At 28.2% G+C, this 17,644-nt stretch overlaps 2 protein-coding genes across 5 annotated transcripts in view; both read left to right on the top strand.

Moving 5' to 3' along the window:
• Positions 1 to 13,812, top strand: part of LOC127278968 (RNA-splicing ligase RtcB homolog) — a 77,479-nt gene extending 63,667 nt beyond the window's left edge. Inside the window, exons 1-11 of one of the 2 annotated variants that reach the window (XM_051300966.1) lie at positions 2,666 to 2,817; positions 5,438 to 5,536; positions 5,764 to 5,959; positions 6,453 to 6,583; positions 6,888 to 7,014; positions 7,354 to 7,460; positions 10,444 to 10,603; positions 11,153 to 11,328; positions 12,797 to 12,931; positions 13,160 to 13,324; positions 13,529 to 13,812. In XM_051300966.1, coding sequence (XP_051156923.1) covers positions 5,441 to 5,536; positions 5,764 to 5,959; positions 6,453 to 6,583; positions 6,888 to 7,014; positions 7,354 to 7,460; positions 10,444 to 10,603; positions 11,153 to 11,328; positions 12,797 to 12,931; positions 13,160 to 13,324; positions 13,529 to 13,756 — 1,521 coding nt within the window. In that variant the 5' untranslated portion in view covers positions 2,666 to 2,817; positions 5,438 to 5,440 and the 3' untranslated portion in view covers positions 13,757 to 13,812. Of the gene's footprint in view, positions 1 to 2,665; positions 2,818 to 5,435; positions 5,537 to 5,763; positions 5,960 to 6,452; positions 6,584 to 6,887; positions 7,015 to 7,353; positions 7,461 to 10,443; positions 10,604 to 11,152; positions 11,329 to 12,796; positions 12,932 to 13,159; positions 13,325 to 13,528 lie in introns of those variants that run through there. The other variant, XM_051300967.1, reaches the window with a different exon arrangement.
• Positions 13,813 to 15,793: 1,981 nt separating this feature from the next.
• The window catches only part of LOC127278966 (serine/arginine repetitive matrix protein 1-like), a 37,219-nt gene continuing 35,368 nt past the window's right edge, over positions 15,794 to 17,644 (top strand). For all 3 annotated transcript variants that reach the window (XM_051300963.1, XM_051300962.1, XM_051300961.1), the window contains exon 1: positions 15,794 to 16,094. In XM_051300963.1, the coding sequence (XP_051156920.1) occupies positions 15,939 to 16,094 (156 nt within the window). In that variant the 5' untranslated portion in view covers positions 15,794 to 15,938. The remainder of the gene's footprint in view (positions 16,095 to 17,644) is intronic.

Genomic DNA, 17,644 nt, shown 5'->3' with positions numbered 1-17,644 from the left:
ACATAATTAGTATAAACATTTTAAATAGTTCACTTAGTTTTTATTGTTTATACCGATTCTTTAACTTCACTATAGTTTTATTGATTGATTCCGAATCTCATTAAAATCCGTAAGGATTAACTTGTTGAGAGGAATTAAGGGTGTACTTCCGAAGTAGGGGTACCTCCGATCTTAATGAAACTTGGTATACTAACGTATTTTGGTGCGCTGATTACGAAAATGATAGTGAAAATTGGCGCAAATTTGATTATCATGGTAAAAACCATAAAAAACACCATAAAATAATGGTTTTTTACGATTATCTCGTAAAAAACAAAAAATTTCGAAAAAAGTTTTAGACAAAAGTTGTAGATCTCAAAAAAATACACATTTTATGTTTTATGCATTTTTTACCAAAAGTCATTATTTTTCGAGAAAAATCCAAAAAACGAAAAACACCATGATAATGAAAACATATACAGCAGTCATTGTTAGACATATTATTTGACTCGTATATAGTATCATATTCACCATTAGTCAGGATCTAACGAATTCCGCAAAATACTTTCGGCCATATCTACCCCCTCTCGCCAAGGTTTTTTTTAAAAAGAAAAGCGAGCAGTACCTTACCCGGCCGAAGGCCGTGTTTACTATTTTGCGTTTACCGCTGCTGTGGACTCCACCCCACAATTTCCGCAAATTACTTTCGGACACATCCACCCCCTCTCGCCAAGATTTCTTAAAAAGAGAAGCGAGCAGTACCTTACGCGGCCGAAGGCCGTGTTTACTATTTTGCATTTACCGCTGCTGTAGACTCCATCCCACAATTTCCGCAAATTACTTTCGGACCATTTTTCTCGAAAAATAATGACTTTTGGTAAAAAATGCATAAAACATAAAATGTGTGTTTTTTTGAGATCTACAACTTATGTCTAAAACTTTTTTCGAAATTTTTTGTTTTTTACGAGATAATCGTAAAAAACCATTATTTTATGGTGTTTTTTATGGTTTTTACCATGATAATCAAATTTGCGCCAATTTTCACTATCATTTTCGTAATCAGCGCACCAAAATACGTTAGTATACCAAGTTTTATTAAAATCGGAGGTACCCCTACTTCGGAAGTATATCCGAAATAAATTTAAAAAATCCTATCCTTGGGGGTTTTTAGGGTCACAGGATTACAAAATTCAAAGCTACTTTTCAAATTGGGCACAGAGCCCAATGTAGGATTCTGCGGCCCAATGTAAGGCCCACAGTAAAAAAATTAGTTGTCTAAAATAAAACCCACTAATTTTTAGTATCCATTTCGTAATCGTCATGAAATTCTGGATTTAGTTTTGTAGTACAAATGCCAAAAATATTGGGCCCAATGTCTAGGATTGGGCCCAAAATTTGTTGACAAAGAAATAAATTAAAAAAATTGTATCTTTGGGGGTTTTTGGGTTCACAAGATTACAAAATTCAAAGCTACTTTTCAAATTGGGCACAGAGCCCAATGTAGGATTCCGCGGCCCAATGTAAGGCCCACAGTAAAAAAATTAGTTGTCTAAAATAAAACCAACTAATTTTTAGTATCCATTTCATAATCGTCATGAAATTTTGGATTTAGTTTTGTAGTACAAATGCCAAAAATATTGGGCCCAATATTTTTGGCATTTAGACTTATTTTTTTACTGTGGGCCTTACATTGGGCCGCGGAATCCTACATTAGGCTCTGTGCCCAATTTGAAAAGTAGCTTTGAATTTTGTAATCCTGTGACCCCAAAAACCCCCAAAGATACGATTTTTTAAATTTTTTCTTTGTCGAAAATGTTGGGCCCGATATCTTGGATTGGGCCCAATATTTTGGGCACTTATACCACATGTCTGAACGCATAATTTCATGGGGATTACGAATTTGATATTCAAAATTGGTGGTCTCATTTAAGAAAACTACTTTTTTCATTGTAGGGCCCAACATTGGGCCCGGGGCCCAATTTTTTGGTTTCAACAATGTAGATCTTTTTGTTTGGAACAACTTTTGTATTGAACATTTTTTACGAAAATTCGTACTTTTCGAGATATTTGCAAGTTTCCATACTTTTGGAACACCCTGTATATATATTTACATACATATACACATACTCCTTTCATCAAATTTCATACTAACTCACAAATATACATATACACAAACATACACATAAACATATTCTTATACATATACTATACATATATACTTTTATTCTTATGGAGCGGTCACACCTCGCCTGCAGGAGCAGTTGCCGATGGCAACCGTGTAAGAGTAAGAGAGATGGAAAATCTTCTATCTCTCTTACTCTTACACGGTTGCCATGGGCAACTGCTCCTGCAGCCGAGGTGTGACCGCTTCATTATTTGCCCTTTTTAAACCAGTCAATTTTTTCCCTTATCAAGTTTCCCAACTCTGGTGGTTGTTAACAGCGCAGCGTTAAGGCGCATTCAGACCTCTCGGCTGCCTGCCTGCCTGCTGCAGTTGCCATGGTAACATAATGGGAGTGAGTGAAACAGACGAAAAATTTAAATTTTCTGCTTCACTCACTCTTATCATGTTACCATGGTAACTACAACAGGCAGGCAGGCAGCCGAGAGGTCTGAATGCGCCTTTACATTCTGCATACATGTGAATGGACCCTTAGTTTCTTATTTTCTATAATATAACCAATCTTTGTTCACCTGGTTGTTTATGACTTTTGTTATTGTTTATAGATTTTCGAATCTTATAAACACAGAGGTTACAAAGTATGTATATGTATATACATATATAATTATAAGTGCCAAAATAGTTTCAGTTAACAAATTTTTCAATTTAATCGTAAGGTAAGAATGCTTTTCTTTCAGTTAGTTTGTATAAAAAGTTATTATGAATATTTATAACATTGATACTCTATTAAAAAAATATATACCTTTATTTGTTTTAATACGTTTTTAAAGTTTTGAATTGTCAAGAAAAGATTGTTTTTCTAATAATTTACTTTACGTATAAATAATGAAAAATTAATGAGCATAATATTTTATATCAATTATTGTTAAACAACAACATACACTGCGACATTTTAGCTCTAACTGTATTACTAAAGTGAGGTTATATTGTCATCTTAAGGGCACTTTCTTCTGCCGGCCGGAAAAATGTCTATAAAAACTTTGAGCAATAAAAAACGTGACTTATTTACCACATGAACAGAAATAGTTTTGAATATGCTGAATAAAAATCTGTTTCCTAAAATGTTTCATCTCCTTCAAAATTTTATAATTTACAATTAAAAATAAAAAAGCGGCATTTTTAATTTATTTTCAGGGTGTGAAACTCAAAAAAAAAAATTTCAGGGTCATTCCATTTTATTTGACCTATAGTCGTTGCGGACTATTTTTAGAAAAATCTGATATTTCGTAATAATGACTTTTAATATCCGTACAATTCACTTTTAACAATTATTTTATTAAATTTTTTTTTATTTACGTTGGAATTTAGTTTTTAAGTTAAGTTGCACGGAAATAAATAGGTTAGTTTGACAGCTTTAAAAATTTAATAAAAAAGAACAGAAATAATTTAGTTAGTACATTTTTTTCATTGATATTTGTTCAAAATAGTTTAATTTACCAATATTAGTCGATAATTGTGTAAAAAAAGCCAAAATACTACGTGAAAATTAATATTCAAACTTACCTGTAAAATGTCAAAATTTGTCACATTTTATTTATATTTTCCAAGAAAGTTTATAAATATTATAAAATTTATTACTACCTAACAATAAGTACTTTCCATATATTTGCACATGATATGTTGGCTTTTTAATTTTATAATGTAGAAATATGAAAAATTTTACGTTGAATGTTGGAACTTTTCAGAATTTCATCTGATTTTGAACATTTATATATCCTCAGGCGATAAATGAAAGAGTCCTATTTTGGATTTAAAATTTAAGTTAAATCTTTTTTAGTCATCTTATCAAAATTTGGTGATACTTTTTATTTTTATTCACTTTAAAAAATCCACTTTCAAAAACAAATTTGAAGGTTAAAAAACCAGTAGTTTTATAAAACTGAAGTTGGCTTTCTCTTAAATTAATTTATCAACTAAAATTTTAATTCAAACCAAAAAAACGATATTGAGAAAACCAACTTCAGTTTTATAAAACTACTTGTTTTTTAAGGGCAGGCATCACCCCCAATTTTGACCCACTTTAATTTACTTTATTAAACGAAGTTCTATTTTTTTCTTGCATCATTTGGGTCTTAAAACATACAAGATGGTCCAAAAAATGAAATTTTAATTTATGACCATTTTAGAAATTAAAGTCTTAAAAAAATTAATATTTTAAATATCTATCTTTTTTTACAATTTTGACTATTTTTCATCGCCAATTTTTTTTCACGCTTTTTTTAATGATTCTTAAGAATCTCTCGCATGGATTTTCAAAAATTTTAATTTTTTCAAAAAAAGAGCGAAAAATATAAGTTAAAACATCATTGCACTCTCCTATTAAATATGTATCTTCTTTCACAATTTTAAGTATTTTTCATCGTCAAATTTTTTCCACACTTTTTTAATGATTTGTCAGAATCTCTCGCATGGATTTTCAAAAATATTAATTTTTTCAAAAAATAAAAATTCTAAAATGGTCAAAAATTAAAATTTTCTTTTTTTGACCACCTTATATGTTTTTAGGACCCAAATGATGCAAGAAAAAAAATATAACCTCATTTAATAATTTAAATTTAAGTGGGTCAAAATTGGGGGTAGTGCCTCCCCTTAAACTTCAAAAAACTTCTCTTGCAATTTTTATTATTTGTATAAAATATTGTTACCCCTAAACCAAATGAGCCAAAAGTTTTGAACGTTCAAATGAACAAAATTTTTTTGCAACTTCTTTAAGTACGAATTTTATTACAAAATATTGTTTTAAATATCTAAAAAGAAGTCATTAATTTACTGCTTTATTTAATATTGACATTATAATTTTTAATAATTTATAGATTGAAAAAAATATTTTGTTCATTTAAACGTTCAAAACTTTTGGCTCATTAAACCAAACCAATTAAGTTTGGTTCTACATTTTTTATTATTTTTTGTCAGTAATTTTTTTGTAGGCTTTTTTCATGATTTTGAACAATCAATCGTATGGATTTTTAAAAATTTTAATATTTTCAAAAAATAAAATTTCTAAAATGGTCAAAAAAAATTGACACCCCTTAACAACATTAATTTCGATGAGTTGAAATTCACCGGTTCCTACCCTTAATTTGTTAACGTTTTCTTAAATTCCAGTCCAATAATATAAACTCAGAAGTTGTCGAAATGGAATTAAATAATTTAAAATTATAACTGTAGGTCTAAGTTGTTCATTGTATTATCTATTATTTACAAATATGTTAATTACAAAAATCTTATTCTTAAAAACTAAATCATTCTTAAATTATATATTCTATTTTCATACAGAAAATGGTCGTTAGAAAGTATGACGAGGAATTGAAGTATTTGGAAAAAATGAATGACTACTGTTGGAGAATTAAAATAGGTTTTCAGCCGAGTATGAAGGTAAATAATTATTTTTCAATTGGTTGTTAATAAAAGTATTTATTAGCCTTTTTTTTGTCAAAATTTAAATTCTAAAAAGAAAAAAGTTCAGCTTTTTAAATTGACTTACTGATAAATGCATAACCAGAGGAAATAATCGTAATAGTCGTAGTTATATTATGCACTTTTATGTAACAAGTGAGAAAATATTTATGTATTATATTAGTTAAAATATTTGTTATTTATAGGTAGAAGGTGTGTTTTACGTGAATAATACTTTAGAAAAGTTAATGCTCGATGAATTGCGTAACTCTTGTAGACCAGGAGCTATTGGAGGATTTTTACCTGGTGTCAAACAAATTGCCAATGTTGCCGCTTTACCTGGAATCGTTGGAAAATCCGTTGGATTACCCGACGTTCATTCAGGCTATGGCTTTGCTATTGGTATCAGTTTTAATAATTTTATTTTACTACGTTAAATAGTTTAACTACATTGAATTGTTAATTTTTACTTTATAAAACAGGTCATATAAACTACATTTTCTAGCACACTTTACAACAAAAATGTTTTTGAAACCTATTGAATCATTTTAAAGTATAATTTACTATTTATGCTGTTAGAAATCGGACATATACACAAGAAAGATTGAAATTATATAGTTTCAATCTTGAAAAGTGCGAAAGCTTGCATTTCTTTGGATTGAATGAAAACTTTAATCCAATGAAATCTAAACACTTGCACTTTCCGAGACTGAAATTATATAATTTCAATCTTTTAGGTGTAAATTTGTCGTCCGATTTTTAATAGTGTGGTGCGTAGCAGTTTTAGTTTTTAATTTTTGAAAAATAAATTAATATAATTTTAATAATTTATTTAATAATGTAAACAAAGAGTAAAATTTCAAGCGAGTATATTAACAATAAGTTTCTTTCATAGGCAATATGGCAGCTTTTGATATGAATGATCCTCAATCTGTAGTATCACCAGGTGGTGTAGGATTTGATATAAATTGTGGCGTTCGTCTTCTGCGAACAAATTTATATGAAAAAGATGTTTTACCAGTAAAAGTAAGCATACTTATTGATGTATTCTGTAACTTTATATAATCAAAATTAGTTTTTGATAGTTTTATACATTTTACAAATCAAATGAATAATAGAATTAAAATAGAAGATATTCAGTAGTCAGCTATTAGAGCCGCCTTGGATTTTCGCTGTAGCATACCTAAAAATATACTTCTTGCGAAATAAAAACTGAAAATTATTAATTAATTAATTATTAAATATCAGTCATTAGACTGAAATATAAAAATTAACTCAGTTATTCTTAAAATTTTAATTTTAATTCCATAGGTAATGTTTATGTTTTCAGGAACAGTTAGCTCAAAGTATGTTCGATCATATTCCAGTTGGCGTCGGATCCAAAGGAATTATTCCTATGAATGCTCGCGATTTAGAAGAAGCATTAGAAATGGGAATGGATTGGTCTTTACGAGAAGGTATACAAATATAATTGGCCCATTCATTATTTTTCGCACGAAATCGTTGAATGTTTTAGAAAAATATTTTTACTGTGTTTTAAAATATTTTTAATAAACTGTTAGTTTTTTTTGTGCACTTTCTCTACTTTAAATTCATATTTTATAAGAAATCATAAATTTTTTTTCGTAATACCGTTTACATTTTTTATTTTAGAAATATAAAGAGTCATTTCGTATGTATCATTAATATTGAAATTTTAGTCAATATAACGACTTCATGCGAAATATAATGGATTGAATCTCATTTTTTTTTCTTTTGAAATAATTTTAATGGACCTGATTTAAATAAAAATTCAGGATATATTTGGGCTGAAGATAAGGAACATTGTGAAGAATATGGTAGAATGTTAAATGCAGATCCATCTAAAGTCTCCATGAGAGCTAAAAAACGTGGACTTCCACAAGTATGAACAAGTATCATATATTTATATATGACACGTACTTTGAAGAAAGGGACCTGCGAAGCAAAAAAATTATAGGTTATTGTTGAATAGAATGTTTAGTGGTTAAACGTTTCGACCCTTAGTTTGGGTCCTCTTCAGTAATTTATTATTTTCTGTAATTCTGTAAGAAGAGGACCCAAACCAAGGGTCGAAACGTTTAAACAAAAAAAATCTAGTTTCACTATTCTTACATCAAAAACCCTAAAAAACCACTAAACATTCTATTCAACAATTTCTGTCATTTGGGTCGCAAACTAGAGTCCAAAATTACAATTATAGGTTATGTTTTGAAATTTTGAAGGGAAAATACACAAAGAGAATCAATTCTCAATGTAAAAATTGATGTTTTAGTTTTCATTACATCCAAAATATTCAATAAAAATTGATTTTGATGTTTCATAAATAAAAAGAAACTTTTGATCAAGGTAGAACTATCTTATACATAACCTCTATAATTCATTTTCTTATTGGTTCCCTTTCTTCAGAGCCCGTCACATATTTCAATTACATTGGTTGTTAATATAATAGAAAAACAGTAATTACGGTAGTTAAATTAAACCACGTCAACTATGACATCAAATTTTTGTTGATATTCTAAAATTTAATGTATAAACATTTATAAAGATTTGTAGTTTACAACAAATCAGAAAAACATTTTCAAGTTTTTTTTTGAATTTTGAATATTTGTAACTAAACAATTTTTGTAACATTTGGGGAAAAAATTATTAACTCGAAATTCGAATCTAATAATTTTATATTTTTAATAATAATAATTTTTTTTAACAATTTGTGTTATTTATAATTCTAGACTTCGAGATATACTGAAACATATCTGTAACTTTTCTTGGATGGAATTTAATCTACTTCAAATGTTAAAAAAATTATTAAAATATAAAATTTTGTATTATAAATTAATTATATTTCACAAATAAGTTCAGTTGAAACATTTTTTTACTCAGAAAAATTAGCATTAATTTGTTGTCAACGAATTTCGAGTAACTAATCAATTTTTTCTATAAATGTTACAAAAATTGACAAGTATTAAAAAATGTATAATAAAGATTTAAAATTAAAAAAAAGAAGTTTAAAATTTCTTTATTTTTTTGTAAACTACAGATTTTTATGAATTTTTTTACATTTATTTATTTAAAGAGATAACGGGACATGCCCTTTCGTACAAACGTACTCCTAAATCTAATAATAATAAATTTGTTCAGCTTAAATCTAGGTTGACACTTTGTTATAGAACTGTGTATTAGCTTCTAATTAATACAATGTTTCGCAATGATGTTGTAAATCTTGTGGCATTGTCATCAAAAAAGTTTACTTCATTAGAGATTAAATTAGCTTCTCTAGTAATACGGTCAATTAAAGAATTATTACCATAGTTTGTTCTATGGAATACCACTGAGAATAACGTGTACCGTCTAGAGAACATTCTAGGAACCGATAAATTTACCATAGATAAGAGTGAATGGCAATAAATAGCTCCGTTTAAAAGTCTATACAAGAAAGACATATCGGCAAAATAAAAACTTGATGTTAAAGGAGGAATATTCAATATGGACCTTAAGTCCCTATAATCATGGTTATGGAAGTCAAAAGGTATATTTAGTATTCTCGCAGCAAATCTAAGAAATTTATTTTGTACACGTTCAATTCTAATTATGTGGAAGACAGAAGGGTGACCAGATTATTGGGATCGGCTAAACTGCAATACGCCATCTGGTGGGGACCCATTCTCTCCCTCCATTTTCTTTCTTTGTCTCTCTTCAATTAATAGGTTAGAAAGAGTAGAAAAAACAAAATGGAGGGAGAGAATGGGTCAAAGTTACTAGATTGTTACTAGACCACCGTTCCCAATACATGCGTACTCAATGATTGATCTGACAAGCGTTAAGTATAATATTTTAATTGTTGTAAGGCCACGAAATATCGAAGCACATCTCAATATAAACCCCAATGATTTTGAGGTCCTTGAGACAACATCAGTTACGTGGTCATTGAAACTGATATTTCTAGTATAAACAGTATACCTAAATCACGCACCCTATTTACTTTTTCCAAAGTCAGACCATCAATAGTATAATTATAGAAATTAACTCCTCCCTTAGAATATGAAACAAGAAATGTTTTCTTAATATTAATACTTAAGTGATTTTTGACACACGATTCTTGCAATCTGTTATGATCATTTTGCAAGTACTCAATGTCCTTATTTACTGTAGAGGAGTTAATTATTCTACAACATTTAAGGTCATCAGCATATAATAAGAAAAGAGAGTGCCTGAAAATAGGTTTATGTCATTCATGTACAAAATATACATCAGAGGAAACGTGATCCCTGAGATACACCGGAAGTTGCTAAGAAAAACCCTCTAAATTCACCTTCAACTTTAACTACTTGATATCTGTCAGAAAGATAACTCTCAAAGAAAGCAACAATGTTGTCAGAAATCCCCAATGATTTTCATTTGCTTAGAAGTATTACAAAGTCCACCCTATCAAATGCCTTCGACACATCAGCGTACATAGCATCAATTTGAAAACTTTTTTCGATATTATTAGTTAAAAAAGTGGAGAAAACACCAAGATTAGTTAAAGCGAATCTTTCTCTTATACATCCATGATGTTCATCAATTATAATTCCTGAGACCGCTGCATAAAAATTATCAAATATTATACTTTCAAAGATTTTAGCAAATGAACTTAAAATTGTTATAGGTCTATAATTCTGTGTGTTATTTTTATTTTCGGACTTATAAACAGGAGTTATTACATCCTTCTTTCACTCAAAAGGAAAAAAGCAAGATTTTAAAGATTTATTAAAAATGATAAATAATTTATGAAAACTCAATAAAAAATTTCTGTTACATAGTTGACTTGTGGTTTGACTCAAATGTATTTTTTCATAAACTAGGAATATTGCACCTAATATTTTCAGCTTGGAACGCTTGGAGCTGGAAATCATTATGCGGAAATTCAAGTTGTTGATGAAATCTACAATAAATGGGCTGCGAGTAAAATGGGAATAGAGGAGAAAGGGCAAATTTGTGTAATGATTCATTCAGGAAGTCGTGGTTTTGGTCATCAAGTAGCAACAGGTAAAATTTTTATCCAAATCTTTATTAAAAACATATTTAAAAATCATGTACAGGAGAAAGTTTTACTGTTTTTACTGAAAAAATAATATAAATATTACTTACGTATGGAAAAATTCTTTATAATCCCTGACAGAAGTTTTGAATTGATGTTTTAATCAGTTTTGATAAATATTATTCCGTGGTACTCCGAAATTTGGTTCCAAGCCAATTAGTTTCTATCTAAACCTAAATTTCTATCTAACTCAATAAAATTTTTTTTCCAAATCAGTTCGTTTCATTCCGCAGCTGAATTTTGAATCCTAATAATATTTTTTTTTCAAATTAATCCGATGGAAACGATGGAACGTAATATATTTAGATTCAGATAAAAACTGAATGCCTTGGAATAATACTTATCACAACTGATTGGACATCATTTCGAAACTTTCGACAAGATTTAATTATAGTTTTTCTAGTTTTATTTGTTAGTAGAATTTAAAAAAATTTAATAATTAATTCCAATTTTAACTGAATATTTCTATATTCCTTATTGAGATATTTTTTTTAAAGATGCTCTTGTCCAAATGGAAAAAGCTATGAAGCGAGATAATATTGAAACAAATGATCGTCAACTTGCTTGTGCTCACATTCATTCTCAAGAAGGACAAGATTATTTAAAGTCAATGGCTGCCGCTGCTAATTTTGCTTGGGTCAATCGTAGCTCAATGACGTTCCTTAGCCGGCAGGTATTTCAATTACATATAATATGTTAGTTATAATAGTTCCTATCAGTTATAATAGTTCACTAAAGACTGTGTGAAATTTTCACATTTTCTTATATTTTTAAAATTGTTTTTCAGAAATATTAATTTAATATTAATTAAGGTGGTATTACACTTTTCAAGCTTTTAAAAATGAGGTACATTTAATTTCAAAAATATTATTCTCCCAATTCGGACAGAAATGGCAAAATCGGAACAAATACCAGTTATCCTGAGTTTGTGTACTTTTATTTGCCTCCAAGAAATTAAAGATTTATTCACATATAAAAGGACAGGAAGTAAAATAGGAAGAGTATAAACATTTGCTTAGTATGTACTGAAATTTACCATCTGGAGCAGCACCTAACGGCTATAAAAAAATTCTTATTTTACTTCCTGACGTCGTTTATCGTACTGAATTTTCAATTTCTTGTGTGTAAATGAAAGTACAACATTGCAGGATAACTGCTGGTATTTTTTTCGATTTTTCCGTTTCTATCCGAGTTGAGAGAAAAATCCTTTTTAAATTAAATGCACCTACGAGGAGTCAATTTTTGAAAGACAACCACTGCTTGCCATTGCGGAACACCATTAAAGAAACGCAATTATTTTTTCTTAAAATTAGAGGCTATTAAAGCTTCAAGAAAAAATAAACAAAATATTTTTTATTGAATCGGTTTGGTCACCAGAGGTCACTGAAGTCAAGACCAAAATAGTATATTGTGCATCTAGGCTGGGAATCATTTTCCTCCCGAGTTGCACATACTATTTTTTCTAACACATGTATACCGAAAGTACAAATATTTAATAAAGCATTGAACACAATTATTAATTTTTTAATGAAACTTTAATAATATTTTGTCGAAAGTTTATAAGATAAATTTTCGTAAATTGATAACCTGTCAGTATTAACAATTTATATTATAAAACAAAATCAAATTCTTCATTTCAATCCATCAGTAACAATACCGGGAGGAAAAGACATACTTTTCTCCCGCTACACAGGTAAGAAATGATGTACTTTCGGTACGTGTATTAGAAATTTTTTTTTTTTAATATTAAAAAATAAGAAAATTTCAGCGATTTTAAAAAAAACTTTTTAAAAAAGGGTATTTTTTGGATAGTTATATATTTTAGAACTTAAACTTAATGGAACAAATTTTGCAATAAATATTTATTATGTGCTAAAAACCGCTCTTTCAAATGGTGCATATAACAATAAAATTTTGTAAATTTTTAATTAAACTAATTACACTTATTTTTTTAAAATAAAAGCGTGAATGTCCTTAAACTCCAAATAGATGTTCCAGTGCTCATTAATAAGTTTCCTAATTTAGTGTTTTAATATCATAATATTATAGTTCTTGAAATTAAGTTACTTTCAGTTACATTTATTATTTTTAGTTTATTAATTACGTTATATTGGATCAATTTATATTTTATTATTCTACAGGCATTCGCAAAACAATTCAACATGTCTCCAGATGATTTAGATATGCACGTTATTTATGATGTTTCTCATAATATTGCAAAAATTGAAGAACATATAGTGAATGGTAAACAGAAAACACTTCTAGTTCATCGAAAGGTATGGTTTGTTTTTTTCAATATTGATGCATTTCATTTAATAGAAAAATTTTAAATAATATTTATTTGTAATAGGTATGCAGGATAACATAATATTTTATCGCAATAAATTAAAATCTAACAAATTGGCGAAGTTTTGTTTTGAAAAAATAAATTCAAAATTACGCTAAAAAATCTAATGATCCAGACGTTTTTTTTAGATTTTACTGTTAATCGTTGTGACTTTTAGGGATCAACAAGAGCCTTCCCTCCACATCATCCACTTATCCCTGTGGATTATCAGTTAACAGGGCAACCAGTTTTAATTGGTGGTACCATGGGAACGTGTAGTTATGTTTTGACTGGTACAGAACGAGGAATGTTGGAGACATTTGGTTCAACTTGTCATGGAGCTGTAAGTTAAACAAATTAGTATTTTAAAAGTATATTAATTCGAGTAATTAACTCAAATTTTAATTATTTTATAACGAATAAATACAATCAACTGTAAGTCGCGTCGCGATCCAGAGTTACATATACGTATGGACATAGCGTCTTATTTTATATATTGCAATTTGGTAAAAGATAATTTTCACTATACATTTGTATTTCAATTTAGGGAAGAGCACTTTCAAGGGCAAAATCTCGTCGTAATATAGATTACACAGACGTGTTACGACAATTGGAAGCTAAAGGAATCTCTATAAGAGTAGCATCTCCAAAATTAGTAATGGAAGAAGCTCCAGAATCTTATAAGAATGTAACAGATGTCGTGAATACATGTCATGCTGCTGGTATTTCTGAAAAATGTATCAAACTCAGACCAATAGCCGTCATTAAAGGTTAACATTACAAATGTCAATGATTTTTTAAAATAAATATGAAAAACGCTTACAAATTAAAGTGTCTAATGATATGAATTTTTGTGCCAAAGGATCTGCTCGCCGGAAATTTCGATTTTCTTTACATACAATGTAAACTTCATCGTTCCCGCATAAATCCGACCCTGCTTTCTCTCCCGCTTGCTCCCGCGCGAAGCAGGAATCGAGTCGTCACAGTTGATTTTCAAAGCATGGATCGGGCGCAACACGGCTTCACATTTTTAATGATAATTCGATGACGGATTAATATTTTTTAATTTTCTAAAATTTATTTTAAAGCTGAAATTCTAGCGAAGATTTCTATGTTTTTAAAAAAATTTTATCTAAATTTTTCTAGATTTTTGAAAATGTTGAAGTCAAGAGACCAAAATTAGAAAATTTGGTAATATTTTTTCCATCTTTCTCACTCTACAACTCAAAAAATTATTAACGGAATGGCTTCAAACATGGCTTATTTTATTCAAAATTTAATAAGCTTTCTAACCGTTTTTGAGTTTTTTTTGTATCTCCTTTTGTTGCAGAAATATGATTGAAAAAGTGATGGCATGTTTTTTCAGAGAGTCGCGTGTAATCGTCCTGATACTTCTGGACGGTACTGTATATTGTAATAAATCCAGTGTGAAGAGTAACTTTAGTGTTTACAAAGAAAAGACTATAGCCACTTTAATTTATAAAATTAAATATTATTTTTAAAATGCAAATTAAAGAACCAAACCGTCATGGGGAAGCCTCTCTCCAGTGTCATTTACGAAATAAAAATAAATATTTTTAGCAATATTCAATAATAAAAATTATTATTGGTAACATTTTTTTTGTCCAAGTTTGTAGAATTCAGAAAAAAATAGGTTGTTAAAAAAATTTACTTTTTAAAATCTTTCTTTTGATGTTAATTCTTGTCCCCAGTTTTGTGCATCATGGGGAAGCTTTTTAAAAAATTGAAATATTTCATAAAATCAAATTAGAATTTAATTATATTTTAGCATAAACAGCAATAGAGTTCCCTCAAGCGATTATCTACGATAGAAACTAATTTTATGATTGATTTTTTTATTTTATTTACACCTTTAAAGCGCCAATTTTATATAGGGAATCACAAAATCATCATGGGGAAGCCTTCACATATTTTACAATAAATCAAAAAAATAACATTTTTGCAACACTAACCTCTAAAGTTAAATTTTACACACCGAAAAGTGTGTGTAAAGAAGCTCTTTATAAAACGTTGTGTAAAGTGATTCTCTTTACGCACCGAAATTTTTCTCACATAATATAAGGATTGTTTTATACCATACAAAACCACAAAATTAAAGAAAGAACTTTACTTTTAAATTTATATACTACTGCTTAATGATATTTATCCTGATCTTCGATAGATTTATTTAATTCTGTACAATCGAAATTATTCTAATAGAGAGTTGGAATTCTTCATAATAGGTACTTAAATTTAGAGGTGGGTGTTGCAAAAAATGTTGTATAATACACGTGCGTAAATCTGATTATACTCGTGTGATCACTCACTTTACGCACTTGTATCATAAATAACTACTTAACATTCAAATTTTTTAATTTTCGCGCTATTTCCAACGCCATCTTGAAACTTTGAAATGTTTCTAAAATTTCATTAAACTTTTCATTTTTTCTAAGTTTCATGAAATTTTACAACCCTATTTACACTCGTGGCCAGATATACCTACATATTTTTATCCTTTTCTAACGCATGTGTTGTAATGACAACACGTGTATTAGAAAAGGACGTTACATTCAATGTAGAGCCAGTTTTATATAAGGAAGCCATTGTGGACACAGCCTTAAGTCTAATGTCGCGCTTTGCTCGTAGGGTGCGCTACGATTGCTATGAATCTATCACAATTGAAAGGACGCACCGCTGTGTGACTTTCGAGCAAACTAATATCATTCAATCTTCGAGTCACTCCCACTACTAGAGTTTCTTGCTGGTCTACAAGAGTCAAGATTATTTTTGTAGTACGTTTGTCGTTCTCTGTTAATGCATCTTTGTGAAATTATAATTGATAAGTGAGCTCCCATCTAAGTATATTGCAAATGCAATTTTTTGGATTTGTGACAAACTGTAAAATTTCGTGAATTATATTAATGTTTGATAAATAAAAAATGAGTAATATACCGTAAATGTGTTATAACTATAAGCCTGTATATATTTTCGTAAAAATTGTGTGTGCAGTAAAATGTCAGGATAATTCATGCATTTCTAAGAACACGGTGCTTATAAACAAGAACAACGTTTCTCATATTTTAAGCAAACATATCATGGATTATCATAAAAAGGTACATTTTTTTTGTTTAATATATTTGCTTTTTCTTAAACATGCAAAAATCAAATGTCTCATAGTTTGGTTACACATTTCGTTGATCTAATTAAGACACGTTTTTCACTTAAATATGCAAATAAATATATTTTTCCGCAATATTCAGCCCTGCTATATAGTTATTAATTTCGAATGACCTGTATCACGAGTGTAATTTTCTTTTTCCTTATGAAAATCAGAAGTAGTTTTTAATTCTAAACAAAATATAATTGCATTTTACATAAATGTGTTATTTTTTCTGCAGTTGAAATAATTTTGTTTGTGTAAAAATTAGACGTACATTAAGTAGAACTAACTACGAAATATTAATGTAATTTTAGTCAGGTATAGCTAATCTTTCTAGTTGTTGGTTGTTTAAAATACATAATAGAATTTTATTCTTTTCAATTTTCTTTAGATTACTAATGACACTTTAAGGGTTTTTGAAGTAAAATCTATACCTAGGTCAGGGAAAAACTCCAAATAAGAGGATCAAAACTATAAATAATCCAAAATAAGAAAGTAATTTTTATAAAAACGCAATTCTATTCTAATTTTATATAATTAAACCCTGTGTTGTAAGAAATAATTTCTGAAATTTTAAATTTTTTAAAAATTTCATAAATTGACAATAATTTAAGAGCATTTTGAAATTTCTGATAGCTTTTTTGTTTGTTTGAAACACACTTGCATATAGAAAAAAGATATTAAACATTTTTTAAATGAATTAATGTTTTTAAGTTTTTAAATTGTACTTTCGCGAAGCTTTCTAATTATAATATAATTTTTGAAAGAAGAAAGGTTATTTTAAAAAATTACTTATTCTCATTATTCGAGCACAATATTATTATACAATTATATTTTATACTATTTTACTGTAGCTATTGTTATTTTTTTAATTGATTAGACAAATTACACACTTAATATTTCAAAATTGTTCTTAAATATTGATATTTAATAGATATTTAATTTTAATATTTTGAGTACTGTTCTCGAATAATTATATGTGGTTCATTTTAACAAGCATCAGATTATTATGAAATGATATACTGTTACCATTGATAAATAAGTGCGTTTGATTAAAATGTTTTTTTTTTAAAATGTAAATATGTATAATTTATTATTATTTTATCATACACACGTTAGGAGGAATAACGATCTATAGCACCGATAAAAGATAACAAGTAACATATTAATTTAATTTGTAAAAACGCATTTTTTAATAAAACTGAAGTTTAGTACATATTTCAGTTTTTTTTTGGTAAAATGCCTTTTGTAAAAAATTAAAATTTAGTGAATATTTAAGTTTCTCTTTTTTGTAAATGCTTTTAATTTAATTTCTTGTTAATATATGGAGCTTTCCACGTGTGAATTACATTCAACATTTTTTGTCGAAATCTTTTTGAAAATTAAGAAAATAAATATTTTTATAATTTTTTTAAGTTATAAAAATTATAGAAGTTATGATTTTTTTCAAATTTAACATCAGAAGCAGACAGTACATTCAGGCCTTGGATTATACGACTTTTT

This window comes from Leptopilina boulardi, unplaced genomic scaffold, assembly GCF_019393585.1.
Source record: "Leptopilina boulardi isolate dan_hultmark-lab unplaced genomic scaffold, ZJU_Lbou_2.1 LbouV2_213, whole genome shotgun sequence".
Taxonomy (NCBI): domain Eukaryota; kingdom Metazoa; phylum Arthropoda; class Insecta; order Hymenoptera; family Figitidae; genus Leptopilina; species Leptopilina boulardi.
Note: the sequence above shows the minus strand (reverse complement) of the source record. Positions and strands in the feature narration are given on the sequence as shown.